General features: G+C 48.9%; 1 protein-coding gene across 2 annotated transcripts in view; it reads left to right on the plus strand.

The window, feature by feature from the left end:
* The window catches only part of rasa3 (RAS p21 protein activator 3), an 86,286-nt gene that overhangs the window by 37,697 nt on the left and 34,046 nt on the right, over positions 1-14,543 (plus strand). For both annotated transcript variants that reach the window (XM_072656796.1, XM_072656797.1), the window contains exons 4-5: positions 6,944-7,038; positions 9,448-9,524. In XM_072656796.1, coding sequence (XP_072512897.1) covers positions 6,944-7,038; positions 9,448-9,524 — 172 coding nt within the window. The remainder of the gene's footprint in view (positions 1-6,943; positions 7,039-9,447; positions 9,525-14,543) is intronic.

Below are 14,543 nucleotides of genomic sequence, written 5' to 3' on the forward strand. Positions count from 1 at the left end.
ACAGACACCTGCCTTCCTCTGTAACACGAGTGTATGTGTGCAAACACACACACACACACACAGAGACACACACACCAGGGAAGACAGACACTCCTGCCTTCCTCTGGTACACGAGTGTATGTGTGCTACACGCACACACACACAGACACCGGGAGACAGACTCGGGAGGGACACACACGAAGGAGAGTGACACACACTCAGCCTTCCACTCGAGAAAATACAGGCACACAGACTACCAGAGTCAAAAGATCCAGCAGTGGGGCAACTGGATCTGTGTGCCTATATAGCCTACTGCCCAGGTGTAGGGAATTGGGCTCAATTACTGGCTGGGGTGACTCGAGGCCTCCCCCTGGTGGCAGGGGGAGGCCTTGCCCTAGAGCCACCCCTTACAGGACCCCCCCCCCGAGGGGCGGCACCCGACGTCCCTAACCCAGCAGCACGGTCCCGACGAAACGCCCGGATGAGCTCGGGGTCCAGAATGTGGCGGGAGGGCACCCAGGACCGCTCCTCCGGGCCATAACCCTCCCAGTCCACCAGATACTGAAGCCCGCCCCGGACCCGACGGACATCCAGAAGGCGCCTGACCGTGTAGGCCGGCGCACCGCCAACCGTACGCGGGCCCGGCGGATCGACAGGACCCACGGAACACAAGACGGGCTTGAGGCGGGACACGTGAAAGGTGGGGTTCACACGCATCGAAGGGGGAAGGGCAAGGCGGTAGGCCACGGGGTTGACCCGGCGAAGGATCTTGAAGGGGCCGATGTACCGAGGCGCCAACTTGCGGGGAGCACCACGCAAGGGCAGATCCTTAGCCGAAAGCCAAACCCGCTGCCCAGGACGATAGGTCGGAGCTGGCCTTCGCCTCCTGTCCGCATAGCGCTTCTGAGCAGCTACTGCAGACAGGAGGGACCTGCGGGCTTTCTGCCAGGTTCTCCGACAACGCCTGACCATCTGTTCTGCCGACCGAACCCCGGCTCCTGCCTCCTGTCCTGGGAACATGGGCGGAGCGTACCCATACTGGCACTCAAAGGGTGACATTCCCAGGGACGAGTGCCAGAGGGTGTTGTGTGCGTACTCCGCCCAAATCAGTTGGTCAGACCAGGTAGAGGGCGAGGAGGAGGCCAGACAGCGAAGGGTGCGCTCCAGGTCTTGATTGACCCTCTCTGTCTGGCCGTTAGACTGGGGGTGGAAGCCAGATGTGAGGCTGGCCTCTGCCCCCAACAGTCGGCAAAATGCACCCCAGAACCGGCTGGTGAATTGGGGCCCACGGTCTGACACAATGTCGGAGGGGAGTCCGTGAACCCGAACCACCTGGTTGAGTACTAGATCCGCTGTCTCCTTAGCTGACGGCAGCTTTGGGAGAGCCACAAAGCAGCCGGCCTTGGAGAACCTGTCCACAATGACTAGAATCACAGTGTTGCCACGTGATCGGGGTAATCCTGTGATAAAGTCAAGGGACAGGTGGGACCAAGGACGCGTGGGGACAGCCAGAGGGAGCAGCAGACCAGTGGGCCTGGTTCTGGGATCTTTGCATTGGGAGCACACCAAACAGGAAGCTACATGAGCACGCACGTCGCCTTCCATGCCGGGCCACCAGAATCGCCGGCGCAGAAGTTCGAGCGTGCGTGTAGCTCCTGGGTGTGCTGCCTGGGAGGATGCATGGCCCCACTGAAGCACCCGTTCCCTTACAGGCCCGGGTACGTATAGTCGATCCGGGGGGCCACCACCCGGATCAGGGTCAGTGAGGTGGGCCCGTTTGATCGCATCCTCCAGTCCCCATCGGATGGGCGCCACAATCCGGGCCTTGGGGACTATAGTCGTGGGTGTGCTTGATAGAGGAGGGGGCTCCCACTGGCGAGAGAGAGCATCGGGCTTGGTGTTCTTCGAGCCCGGTCGGAACGATAACACAAAATCGAACCGAGTGAAGAACAATCCCCACCTGGCCTGGCGCGGATTAAGACGTTTGGCCTGTTGGATGTAGGCCAAATTCTTGTGATCCGTCCAGACCAGAAAGGGATGTTTTGCTCCCTCAAGCCAGTGCCGCCACTCCTCTAAGGCAAGCTTAACCGCCAATAATTCGCGGTCACCCACATCGTAGTTCCGTTCAGCCGGGGAAAGGCGGTGGGAGAAGTAGGCGCAGGGGTGCAGCTTTTGGCCAGGACCAGACCGCTGGGAGAGAACTGCACCCACGCCTACCTCAGAGGCGTCCACCTCCACGATGAATGGAAGGTCCGGGTCGGGCAACTGGAGAACTGGGGCCGTGGTCAACAGGCGCCTTAGAGCATCGAACGCTTCCTGGGCCTCCGTGGACCAAACGAACCCCCCTGACGTCTTCCTCGTCAAAGTGGTCAAAGGGGCTGCCACGGAGCCAAAATTCCTTACGAACCTTCGGAAGAAGTTGGCAAAACCCAGGAAGCGCTGGACAAGGCGCAGAGAAGTTGGCCTGGGCCAGTTTTCCACGGCCTTGATCTTGCCCGGGTCCATGCGCAGAGTGTTGTGGGACACAACAAAGCCCAAAAAGGAGATTGACTGCGCATGGAACTGTGATTTCTCCAGTTTAATGAACAGGTGGTTCTCCAGGAGCAACTGGAGAACCCGCCGGACGTGGGCGACGTGTTCGTCTACGGATTTACTATAGACAAGAATGTCATCCAAGTAGACGTACACGTACCTGTCCAAAGCCTCCCGGAGGACCTCGTTGATGTACCGTTGGAAGACGGCGGGCGCATTCATCAAACCAAATGGCATGACTAGGTTTTCGTAATGCCCAGACGGAGTGATGAACGCCGTCTTCCACTCATCACCCTCTTTGACCCTGACCAGGTTGTAGGCACTGCGCAGGTCCAGCTTGGTGAAGATGGAGGCCTGCTGCAGTGCCTCAAAGGCTGAGGTCATGAGGGGTAACGGGTAGCGGTCTTTGACCGTTATTTTATTGAGGCCTCTGTAGTCAATACAGGGCCTCAACCCTCCATCCTTCTTCCCCACAAAAAAGAAGCCAGCCCCAGCCGGGGAAGTGGATGGCCGGATGAACCCTAAGGCCAAGGCCTCCTGGACATAGTCCTCCATTGCCTGACGCTCTGGTGCCGACAACGAAAATAGCCTACCCCTGGGGGGGGTGGTGCCAGGGAGGAGGTCAATAGCAATGTCAAAGGGTCTGTGGGGGGGCAGCAGCTGGGCCTGCCGTTTACTAAACACCTCCCGAAGGTCCCAGTACTCCTTTGGGACTCGTGAGGAGTCAAAACCTTCGGGACTGGTGTCAGTACCCACAGTAACCCTAGGAGTCTTGAGGCATGAGGACTGACAGACTGGCCCCCATGCCAAGACAGACCGGGATAGCCAGTCCACATGAGGGTTATGACGCTGGAGCCAAGGGAACCCCAGCACCAACTGCAAGTCAGGAGCACTGATAATGAAGAACACTATCAGCTCGGTGTGAGGACCGACTCGCAGCGTGAGAGGGTGGGTTTGGTGGGACACCACCCCGGGCTCCAGTGACCGACCATCTATGGCTGCTATGGGCATGGGCTCCCTCAAGGGGACCAGCGGCAGAGCCAACTTCCTGGCGAGGCCGGCATCTAAAAAGTTCCCTGCCGCTCCAGAGTCCAGAAAGGCAGGCAGGCGGACCTCAGACAACCCTGACACTAGGGTGGCATTGAGGAACACCCCCTGGGCCCGAGGGAGAACTGTCAGGTCCGTCAGTGGTCTCCCCTCCCCTGGCGGACGTTGGCGTTTCCCGAGAGTTCGGGGCACGCAGAACGGAGGTGTCCGGAGACCCCACAGTAGAGGCACCTGCCTTCGCGCATGCGGGCCTCGCGCTCCTGCCGTGGCAGGCGAGTGTGCCCCAACTGCATGGGTTGGACACCACTGTCGGGAGGCTCTTCTAACCCCCGAAAAGAGCCTGAGACAGCAGGGGGGCCCTGAGGAGCTCGAGAGGCCTTGCCACTCCGCGCCCTTCGCCTCTCCTCGAGACGGTTACCAACCCGTTGGGCCAACTCAATGAGCCGATCGAGGGAGGCGGGAGGGTCACGGTAGGCCAGCTCATCCTTGAGCTCCTCACTTAGGCCATGGTGGAAAGCCGAGGTGAGAGCGCTGGCATTCCATCCGCTCTCCGCCGATAGCGTGCGGAATTCAATGGCGTAATCAGCCACCGACCTTTTTCCCTGACGCAGGTGCAGGAGGCGGGACCCCGCCTCGTCTCCGCGGACAGGGAGGTCGAAGGTTTGTGACAGAGCCGCCGCAAACCGGGCCGCGGAGGCACATACATCAGGTTGGTACTCCCACACCGGGGTGGCCCAGGCTAATGCCCTACCGGTGAGGAGAGAGATGATATACGCCACCTTAGCACGCTCAGACGGAAAGCGTGATGGCTGCTGCTCGAATGCCAGCGAACATTGGAGGAGGAACCCTCTACAGCCTCCAGGTTCACCAGCGTAGCGCTCTGGGGTCGGTAGAGAGGGTTCAGCACGAGGCACTACGGCTGCTTCAGCAGCTACGGCTACTCCGGCAGCCACAGCCTCCTCCTGGGGAGGTTCAGGGGGTTGCTGGACAGTGAGCTGAGCTACCAGAGTTGTCAGACCCTGCAGCTGAGAAAGAATCTGCTGCAGGGCCTGCTCATGCCTCCCTACAATTGCCCCCTGACTAACTAGAGCAACCTTTGCCTGCTCTAGATCAAATGGCTCTGCTGGGTCCATGTCGTTGGCTGGATCTTTCTGTAATGGGGGTGCTCACTTACAGTGGGGTTTGAACCCAGGCCGCCGTGTTGGAGGGCCGGCGCGCTACTAAGTGAGCTACCACGATCACGTGACCAACGGGCCCAAGTGCAGAGTCTTTAATCTTAGAACAGGCAAAATGGAAACGAGAAATAAATCACCGGGGACTCGAACCCAGGCCGCCGCGTCACGATACCGACGCTCTGCCGCTTCACCAAAGCGGCAGTTATCGAAGCGGCCAACAAAAGAAATGTAAAGGGGGAGACGTCGCGCCTAACGCGAAATAAAGGTGGGAAAACAAAGGACGCCAGGGGAGTACTGGCTACCTCTTTAACTCTAGAGGAAACTACAACTGAAGGGCAAAAAGGATCTCCCAAAAGAAACAAGAAAACTGAAAAGTTACAGGGAAGACAGACACCTGCCTTCCTCTGTAACACGAGTGTATGTGTGCAAACACACACACACACACACACACAGAGACACACACACCAGGGAAGACAGACACCTGCCTTCCTCTGTAACACGAGTGTATGTGTGCAAACACACACACACACACACAGAGACACACACACCAGGGAAGACAGACACTCCTGCCTTCCTCTGGTACACGAGTGTATGTGTGCTACACGCACACACACACAGACACCGGGAGACAGACTCGGGAGGGACACACACGAAGGAGAGTGACACACACTCAGCCTTCCACTCGAGAAAATACAGGCACACAGACTACCAGAGTCAAAAGATCCAGCAGTGGGGCAACTGGATCTGTGTGCCTATATAGCCTACTGCCCAGGTGTAGGGAATTGGGCTCAATTACTGGCTGGGGTGACTCGAGGCCTCCCCCTGGTGGCAGGGGGAGGCCTTGCCCTAGAGCCACCCCTTACAATTAGTTTTATTAATAAAAGATATTGGTAGTCATTCATAACCAATGAATGTGGTTATGAAAGCGCTCTGTGGTTTCAGTACTCTGCACTTCAACTGACTGGCTTATCAGCGCACCTTAACCAGAGGCACTCCATCACAGTAGCAGAAGACTTACAACACGGACCTGCAGATGTGTTGCCAGCACGCTTTCTCTCTCTCTCTCTCTCTTTCTCTCTCTCTCGCGTGCTTTCTCAGGCGAACCTCCCCTCCGTGCCTCTGCTGTTTCTCTGGTGCTAGCTAAAACAGGAGGTTTATGATAATGAGCATAATTACAGGGATACTCCAGAGTTTAATCTGCATCGCACCGTCGTCCATCGCCACATGCAGTCATTTCAACACAGAGACAGAGACAGAAAGCACAGCTACTCCAAACACAGCAGCTGCTAGTATGTGAATTTCTTCTGGAGAGACAGAAGCACTGTTGTTCTATAGGGAATAATGTCTGGTAATACACTATATGTCCAATTGTTTGTGGACACCCCTTCTAATGAGTGCTTTCAGCTATTTGAAGTTGCACACAGACACACACAGCTTGTCTAGTCCCTATAGAGAAGTATTACCAGTAGAATAGGACTCTCTGGAACAGATCTACATGAACCTGTAGGCACCATGCCTAATCCTAGGAGTGGGCTAGAAGGGTATAAAGCCCCCCCCAATATTAGAAACCTAGAAAAGCCCTAGCTTTGAGCTATGGAGCAGTGGGGCTGTGTTCTCTGGAACGATAGTGCTCGATTCATTACTTTTGGGATGGGTTGGGAGACGAAGTGGGGTGGTGATCATTCAACATCCTGACCTCACTAATGCTCCTGTCACTGAATGCAATACTTAATGGTGTTTTTTCAGTCACAAAACCTAAAAAAATGGTTGTCAAAGTAAACTGCAATGCTTTTGAGTCAGAAACCCACACAAATGAAAAGTCGACCTTTTAAAAAACATTTTTTGTAAAGAATTCAGTGCTAATTTGTCCTAATAAAGAAAAAAATAACGTGTGAGCTTTGGGTAAAGTCAAAGAATGGTCCATTGGCCGGTTTGGTTGTATAGGAGTCCAAATCTGCCATAACAAACCGTGTGCTACAGATTGTGTGTTGTGAGAATGCGTAGCATGGTTTTTAACAGCTCTAGTTTGAGGCCGTTAACTGTTAATGGCTTATTAGCTACATGATCCTCGTCGCTCCGTTGCAAAACTCGTCTCATCCACTTACATTTGGAGTTAGGAGAAAATTCCGCTTTGGAGCCAGGGCTGCTGTGTCGTGTCCAGTCTGGCCAGGCTGTTAAAGCTGTGTTTGTGGTTTGTTGTGTGTCCCCAGGCAAGGTGGCAGTGAAGAAGGAGGACCTGCAGAAGTATCATGGCAAAGACACCTGGTTTCAGCTGCAGCCCGTCAGCGCAGACTCGGAGGTGCAGGTGTGTACACTCGTTCAGTTAATCCTCCAAGTCTTGCCCAAAACAAAAGCAAGCGAGCCATGTGACTGCTTTCTTTTTTTGTATCTCTCTCGCCCTCGCTTCTTCCCAGCACAACAGCAGCCTCTGTGTTTGCGTGTGTGTGTGTGTGTGCACTGGTCTGCGAGCAGAGCGAAACGACAAACAAACAGAGAGTGTATTGACCACAAACAGGGAATTGGATTAAAGTCAACGGTCTTCCTTTGTCTGTGCCATTCTTTCTGCTCTGCACTCCTATAAGCTCTTAGTAATGCACTGAGGTAACTAGAGCTAAACTAGACTTACAGTCATGTGAAAATATTTTGACCCCCCCCCTAAAAACCTTTGTCTTTATGGACATTTGATCTTCATTTGAACAATACTAGGAGATGGAGGTAATATAACTAAACACAGAAAAACAGAAATGTCCTGTTATAATAAACTGTAAATGTAATTCACAGAAATGCAGTTTTCCTGTGAGGTCTGTGTGTGTCAGACCCCCCTGCCCCCCACACACATTTATTACTACTGAAAATGCACAAATTAGAATCAGGTGCAGCACATCAGCTGCAGATGATTAGAGCATCATTAGAGGGGATTTTGGAGGAGCCTGTCTTATTTAACCCTCAGACATGCAGTTCGGTTTGCTCTTGATTGAGGAGAAGAACTGAATTGATCATCTGCAGCTGAAGTTCAGCCATGTAACTCCTCTGCTGCGTTCTCTTCACTGGCTTCCTGTATCTCCCAGCATCAGCATTCAAAGCCCTGACGCTGGCCTACAAAGCCAAGAATGGCAATGGTCAAAAGCCGATCTGTACCAAGAGCCCTTCCAGCTTCGGGTACGGCTCGGCTTGACCCGCCATCCCTTAAGATTCACGTAGACAAGCATCCAGACGTCCTGGCACCAAAGTGATGGAACGAAGTTGGCCTGGGTGTCCGAACGGCAGAGCCGCTCGCTGTCTTCAAACCCACACTGAAGACCCTCCTCTTCCAAGAGTATAGTGTATGTTAAGCATTGTGGTCTCCATACTGACCTCTGACTTCATTTGGCAGGATCTAAGCTTAGAGGTATCTTTAGGATTCTAACATTTACAAACTAGCTAAGGACAAACAGTGAAGCTTTTTTTAAGAATGCGGACATCAGAGGACAATTTCAGATACTGAATAAACGCATTCTGTGACAGCTGGAATGGGTGTTTAGGCTGGAGATGAAATAAATGAGGTGCATCACTTCAGTGCAGAAGAACCTGTCTGAATAACTCCTGTCAGAAACACTTGACTTCATTGAAGACTCCTTGCCTTCTGCGAAATCACTTCAGGGAGAATGAGTACCATAGAAAATGCATGGAGCTCACACACACACACACACACAGATTCTCTCTCCAGCCTGAAGAAACATCTGCATTCAGGCAGCTAGATTTGCCCTAAAGCGGATCTCCAGCAACACAGCCGTATTCATTCGCCAGCGCGAAGAAAGGAAGGGTATGTGTGCGAGAGAGAGAGAAATAGAGAGAGGGCTGAAATGGAGTGGAAAGATAGAGCATCTCTCTCCCATCTCATAGAGAACGCATTGTTTTGGGTGTGTGTGAGAAAAAAGGAAAGAAAGAGAGAGAGTCCCCAACCGCCCGCCGAGGCCCATTTACATATTGATGATGTCGGCTGGCGTTTGACAGTGCAGCTCTCAGAGCCTTGGAATGGTTTTCGCACGCAAGCACGCACACATTCGCACACATTCGCACACATTCGCACACATACATGCAGACTTATACACACAAACTAACTCAGGAAAGCTCACTACACCCGAGCCTGACGGGGCCTGACAAAATATCGAGATTTCAGACTTCAGATTTTTCACGGACGCCAAGTGCTTTTTCATGTGCTAGATTTTAGGGGTGGAAGGAAATACCAGTATATTGAAGTATTGTGATATTATTTTTAATATTTTAATAACACTATTGATTTTGAATGATTGGTGTTCAAAGATTATGGCAGACTATGACATTTCCTAAATATTTGATGTATAAAAAAATCGCATGTTGTTTATCCCCTTGCTTTCAGTATCGCAATATATCGCATTACAGCCAATCATAACCCCTTTATCATTTCACCAGCTTCTTGCCAATACACAGCCCTAGTAGATTTGTTTATTTTAGAGGCTTATGTCTATGTACATTTCACACATGTTCGAGATCTCTCTCTCGCACCCGTGCCCTCATTATTGCTGGAGAAAGAAGCATCTTCGGAATCCTCCACAAGCTTTCAGAAAGCATGCACTCTTCCTCTCTTCACCCTCTCCCTCACTTCACTTTTTTTGTTTTCTTTTTTTTTCTCTCTGCATTTTCTCTTGTTGGGTGGTGTGTGTAACCGTGGCAACGTCGTCCCATTCCTCCACAGGGAAAGGTTCACCTGGAGCTGCGCCTGAGTGAGGTCATCACAGACAGCGGAGTCGTCTGCCACAAGCTGGCAACCCGGTGAGTCAACGCAGTCACCATGTTCCAACCCCCCCCCCCCCCCCTCCCGCTTACCTGCCAGCCAATAGGAAGTTGTTTTGTATGATCGGTCTGGCAGGAAATAACAAAAACAACAACAACAACAACAACAACAAAAATCTCGGTTCAGAGCTGCTACCACTGTTCAGTTTCGAGAGTGATACTGAGCCTGAAGCCGAGCGTTCAGTTGGTTGGCTGTGACTGGCTTGCCGTTTGCTCCTCACGTTCTTCTCGGGTTAAACCTGGTAACAGTTGGTTATTCATCCACTGGATCTTGTTGTTGTTGTTTTTGGAGCAGATTCTCAGTTCTTTCAGTGGAAGTGATTCAGTTCTTGCCCTCTTAAAATTGAAACCTTAAGAATAAGGCATGTGTGATGATATTGGAGTTATATTGGGATCAGCAGGCCTTAAGAAAATGAGCAAAATCAGATACAGTACCTTTACATTCAAACAGACCCACAGACCCACTGTGTTCTGCTTGCTGGAGGTGTATAGGGGTGAATGGGGGATACAGTAATAATACTAGGGTGTATTAAGTCCGCAGAAGTAGAAAGATCCTACTGCAGGATTAATCCTCTGTCATAACCGCTGAGTAATCAGCCATTCACTGATTCACAATTCAGCAGTTTCCTTCTGCCTGTTACAGAATATATCACATCACTCTTGGCTGATATATTTTGTTAGTTAGCCCCCATTTTTAAAATGACCATTTATTAGTGTCTTTCAATTTCATAACCTTTTAAGCCCAAGAGTTTACTATTTAATACATTTTTTTCTTTCATAGTTTTTAAGACTTTTATGAAATAATATAATGAATGAAATAAATAAGAAGAACAGAAAGAAAATGTTACAGTTACAGTTTTGCTGTTTTGTGCCAGTAGCTTAGAAGGAAGAGATCTCCCAGCAGCTTTAAAAGCTCAGTTCTCGCCGGCACCAAAGAGAAGATGCTGTAATCCCAGCTAAGGAGCGAGAGCCAGTAGAGAAGATGCTAGCCTCCCAGCCATGGAGCGTGAGCCACCACAGAGACTCAGGTTTAGAGAAGTAGTGTTTTGGGTGTGTCTTTGAGCTTCGCACATTCCTCCCTAGTCATGTGACAACATACAGACATACAACATATAGATTTCTACGGAAGTGCCTTTCTAAGGACGATTGCCTAATTGTCTAATTTGTGGATTTGTGTGTCTGTCAGTGTTTTGTGTGTTTTGTGTGACCAACCAAACTGACCAATGGACACTCAGAAACCCATCTTCTGTTTATATACTATTTTATTCATGTGTTCCACTACTTTTGTGAAGCTGAGACTCTGATAAAGCCATTTCCAGCTCCAAATCAATTCATCCACATGAGTAAAAGTTTTTGCAGGAAATATTAAGAATTACTATTTAGATTTATTATTTCAGGATTAGGGTCAGAGTATCTCTTCACTAGGTTCTCTAGGTCACATGAGGTCTCATTACAGAGAGCTCAGAGATTGTTCTGATCATTTTGAAATAAAACATGTGGGTATTATCTAATATGCAAGTGCCTTAAATGGCACATTTGAGAAGATAAAGCTCTCCAGCCCTCCAGACTCCAGAGGGTTAACTCCAGTGCAGTGACCCCTGTATTTCGTAATTTCGTTGTGTTCACCATATTGTACTAGAATTTTCATTTTAAGAACCACTGCTTCTCTAGACCCTACTACAGTGGACTGGTTTGTGCTCATGAGTTCTCCTAAGTCTGATTAAGACACCACTGCATTATCTTCTATCAAAATATTGAAGTGTGTATCCTAACACCCCTACCCACATGTGAATGCCAAAGCAGGATCCTGTATGAAGAGTCATTGTCCCGCATTGGGTCTTACTGGTAGCCGTTTCATTAAGCCAGTAATTGGTCTCATTCTTCGGTCATTGTGGAGTTGGATCGGAGCTGAAAGAAGGAAGACCCCTGGGGACTGGAGCTGTTTTATCTGAGGCTGACAGCCGTGCTTTAGGCCTACGCACAGGTTAGCCAGCTGCCAGCTGCAGGCCAGTGAGAGAGAAGGAAAAAGGGAAAAGAGGCTGGAGAGGAGGAAAGCAAAGAAGGGAGCATGTTTGGGCTGATCTGTTTTTTCCTGTTTTCCGACTTGCCTTATTTATCTGCCTTTGTGTTGCTTCTGTACAGCTCAGCACAAAATGGCTCCCTAATTCAAACAACACTGCCGGGTGTTCCCCAGGGAGGAGCCTCGCTTTCTTCCATTTTCTCTTATTCCTTTCTTTTTATAGCAGGTGTTCGTCGCTGCAATGCACGAGGCTTGTTTTGGTGTCAGTGAAATCATATCCCGCGTGTAGGCAGATGCAAAATCGAGCAGAGAGGTGTCCCTTCCATTCCTTTATATCTTTATTTAATTATTGCCAGGAACCTCTTTCCATTTGCCGAATGCAGCTGCCTCTCGACGGTGGACGGTCTTGCATGAGTTTGATGCAAATCGTTTTCAAATAAGCATGATAACTGTCTGTGTATGTGAAACATGGACTGCTGCTGTTGGAACAAATATTTGGTGTGGAATTCCTTGGAAAAATGCCTTTGCTACATTGACTTACATTAAGTTAAAGGAGAAGTTTGGTGGGAAAATCAATTGAACATGTTTAATCACTGAGCCCAGAGACAGTCAGTCAGCCAAGACATGTTAGCTAAGTGATGTGAGCATCTCTAGTTCAGAATGGAACATGCTATGCTAAGGCTGCTAACAAACACTGGACATGGACTGTCACCAATCTAGTCTTGATAAATACATGTCCGATTATTTAATTTAAGCAAGTCATACTGTGTCCTAAACCGTGTCGGTTTGTCTGCTCTAAGCAGACTAAGATCTGTTTTGAACGGGCAGAGACACTTTTGTACATGGGAGTGAGTCTGGAGTTTGTTAGCAATGTTAGCTTTGCATGTCCCATGTCCCCCTAAACTAAAGAAGCATACGATGAGAAATCTGATGTTTTCTGATTTTTTTTTTCCTCTTGAAAAGTTGCCATCTTGAAGATGCAACAGCGACGATATGCACGCTCACATTCAATGAAACCGATTCTTAAATTAGAGGAAAAAAAGAGATCATATTAGAGACAGAAGAAAGCACAGAAAATCCTCTGGCTGAACGTGTTTGCTCTCTTGTAAAACACCTCGGCGGATCAGCCCGTCAGCCTGCGTTTGCTCAGACGCTTTAGAGCAGCCAAGATAAAAGGTTCTTTTTGCATGAGAGCACTGTTGAGACGGTCAGAGAGAAAGAAAAAGAGAGAGAGAGAGCGAGAGAGAAGCACTGAAGCATTGCCAGCATCAGAGCACACCAGAGACAAGCTAATCGCCTTTAAATGAAGGAAAAGCCTGTCAGGAGGAAGAGGGCGCAATCAAGGCAGCTCTGCCATTCTGCTGCTAGAGATACAGTACATGCTGTGCTCTTAGCACTGTTCTCTACATTGGAACGTAGGGCTGCTCCATATATATGGTTCGTGTTAGTCTGGAGACACCGTGCGACATGCAGTGAGCCCTCCAATAAATAAACAACAACAAACGTAAGGCAAAGCCAGGATAATAATAATTTTTTTCCATTTATTCTCAGCACAACTATGCGACTTTAGCACTGTTACGGCGCTTGATTGGTCGATTAAGTAGTGTATTTCCTACATATTACATATCAAATTGCAATCAGAATATGTTACAGTTAGGGCTGGGCGATATGATAAAAATACTATATCACGATATTTAAAGACTTGTTTGATTCATCACAATACAAGTAATCACAGACTAAAAACATCAGTAGCGACAGATTCTTATAAACTGCTATTCAGATATTCTCCCGTACTGAATACAGTGATTTGTATTCAACGTCTGCTGCTCGTCATCTAATTAATCCAGTCTAATTACACTGTTAGTATTGAAACCTGCAGCTGATCATTGTTTATTAAGCCCTAACAGTATCCTCATTATGTCTAGAAGAGCATATTTCTATCACAATATGATAAAATATCGTCATATTGCCTAGCTCTAGTTACAGTTTTTCTCAGTCGACTTGGTGCAGTTCTCACATCATGATTTACATTGGCATCACAACAAGTGCAGTTCTCAAAACAGGGTGAGAAATGTAAAGTCGACTGTAAGATAACATATAGCCTAAAGCCTAAATGTTTTGGAGGGTGAGACAGTTCAACAGACAGTAGAATCCATTTTAATAAGCATGACAGAAGCTAATAATAATGCAGAAAACAGCAGACATCTGTACATGACCATTTGTTTTGAGAATTTCAAACTTACTTAAAAACTGTAACAACAGAACTCAAATACTAATATTTTGTCCACATCATAGTTTTAGCATATCTTTGACCCAAACTAGCTAATAGGATGCTGCCCGTGTGTGTTAGTAACGCTTTAATTGGCACAGATTGGCTCGGGGGTAGCGTGTCCAGGCTTCATTTAGAAGCAGTGATGACTCACCACTCAGACAGAAGTGTAAATAAGCAAAGTGGCATCTGTAGACATAAGATTGTGTGTGTGTGTGTGTGTATGTGTCTGTTGTACATGAAGGTTTTCAGATATCTGTCTGTACATGTATGAGTAAGCGATGATGTCAGCAGGGGTGTATAGTGCATTCAGAAACAGAATATGTACACTGTGCTCCGTTAGCAACTGGACGAGAGGCATGATTTCTGATGTTAAGTGTAGACCTTGCGCATCTACTAGGACCAGGTGTGTAAGTTCTACACGTCATGCAAAATGTGCCACACTGTCTTTTTACAGACATACTAAACTAAAACTATTTTTTTTCATGCAGATAGATAGATAAATAGATCCATAGATAGATAGATAGATAGATAGACAGACAGACAGGCAGGCAGGCAGGCAGGCAGGCAGGCAGGCAGACAGACAGACAGACAGATAGATCCATCGATAGATAGACAGACAGACAGATAGATAGATAGATAGATAGATAGATAGGCAGTTAGATAGGTAGATAGATAGATAGATAGATAGATAGATAGATAGGCAGTT

This window comes from Salminus brasiliensis, chromosome 15 (genome assembly GCF_030463535.1).
Source record: "Salminus brasiliensis chromosome 15, fSalBra1.hap2, whole genome shotgun sequence".
Classification (NCBI taxonomy): Eukaryota; Metazoa; Chordata; class Actinopteri; order Characiformes; family Bryconidae; genus Salminus; species Salminus brasiliensis.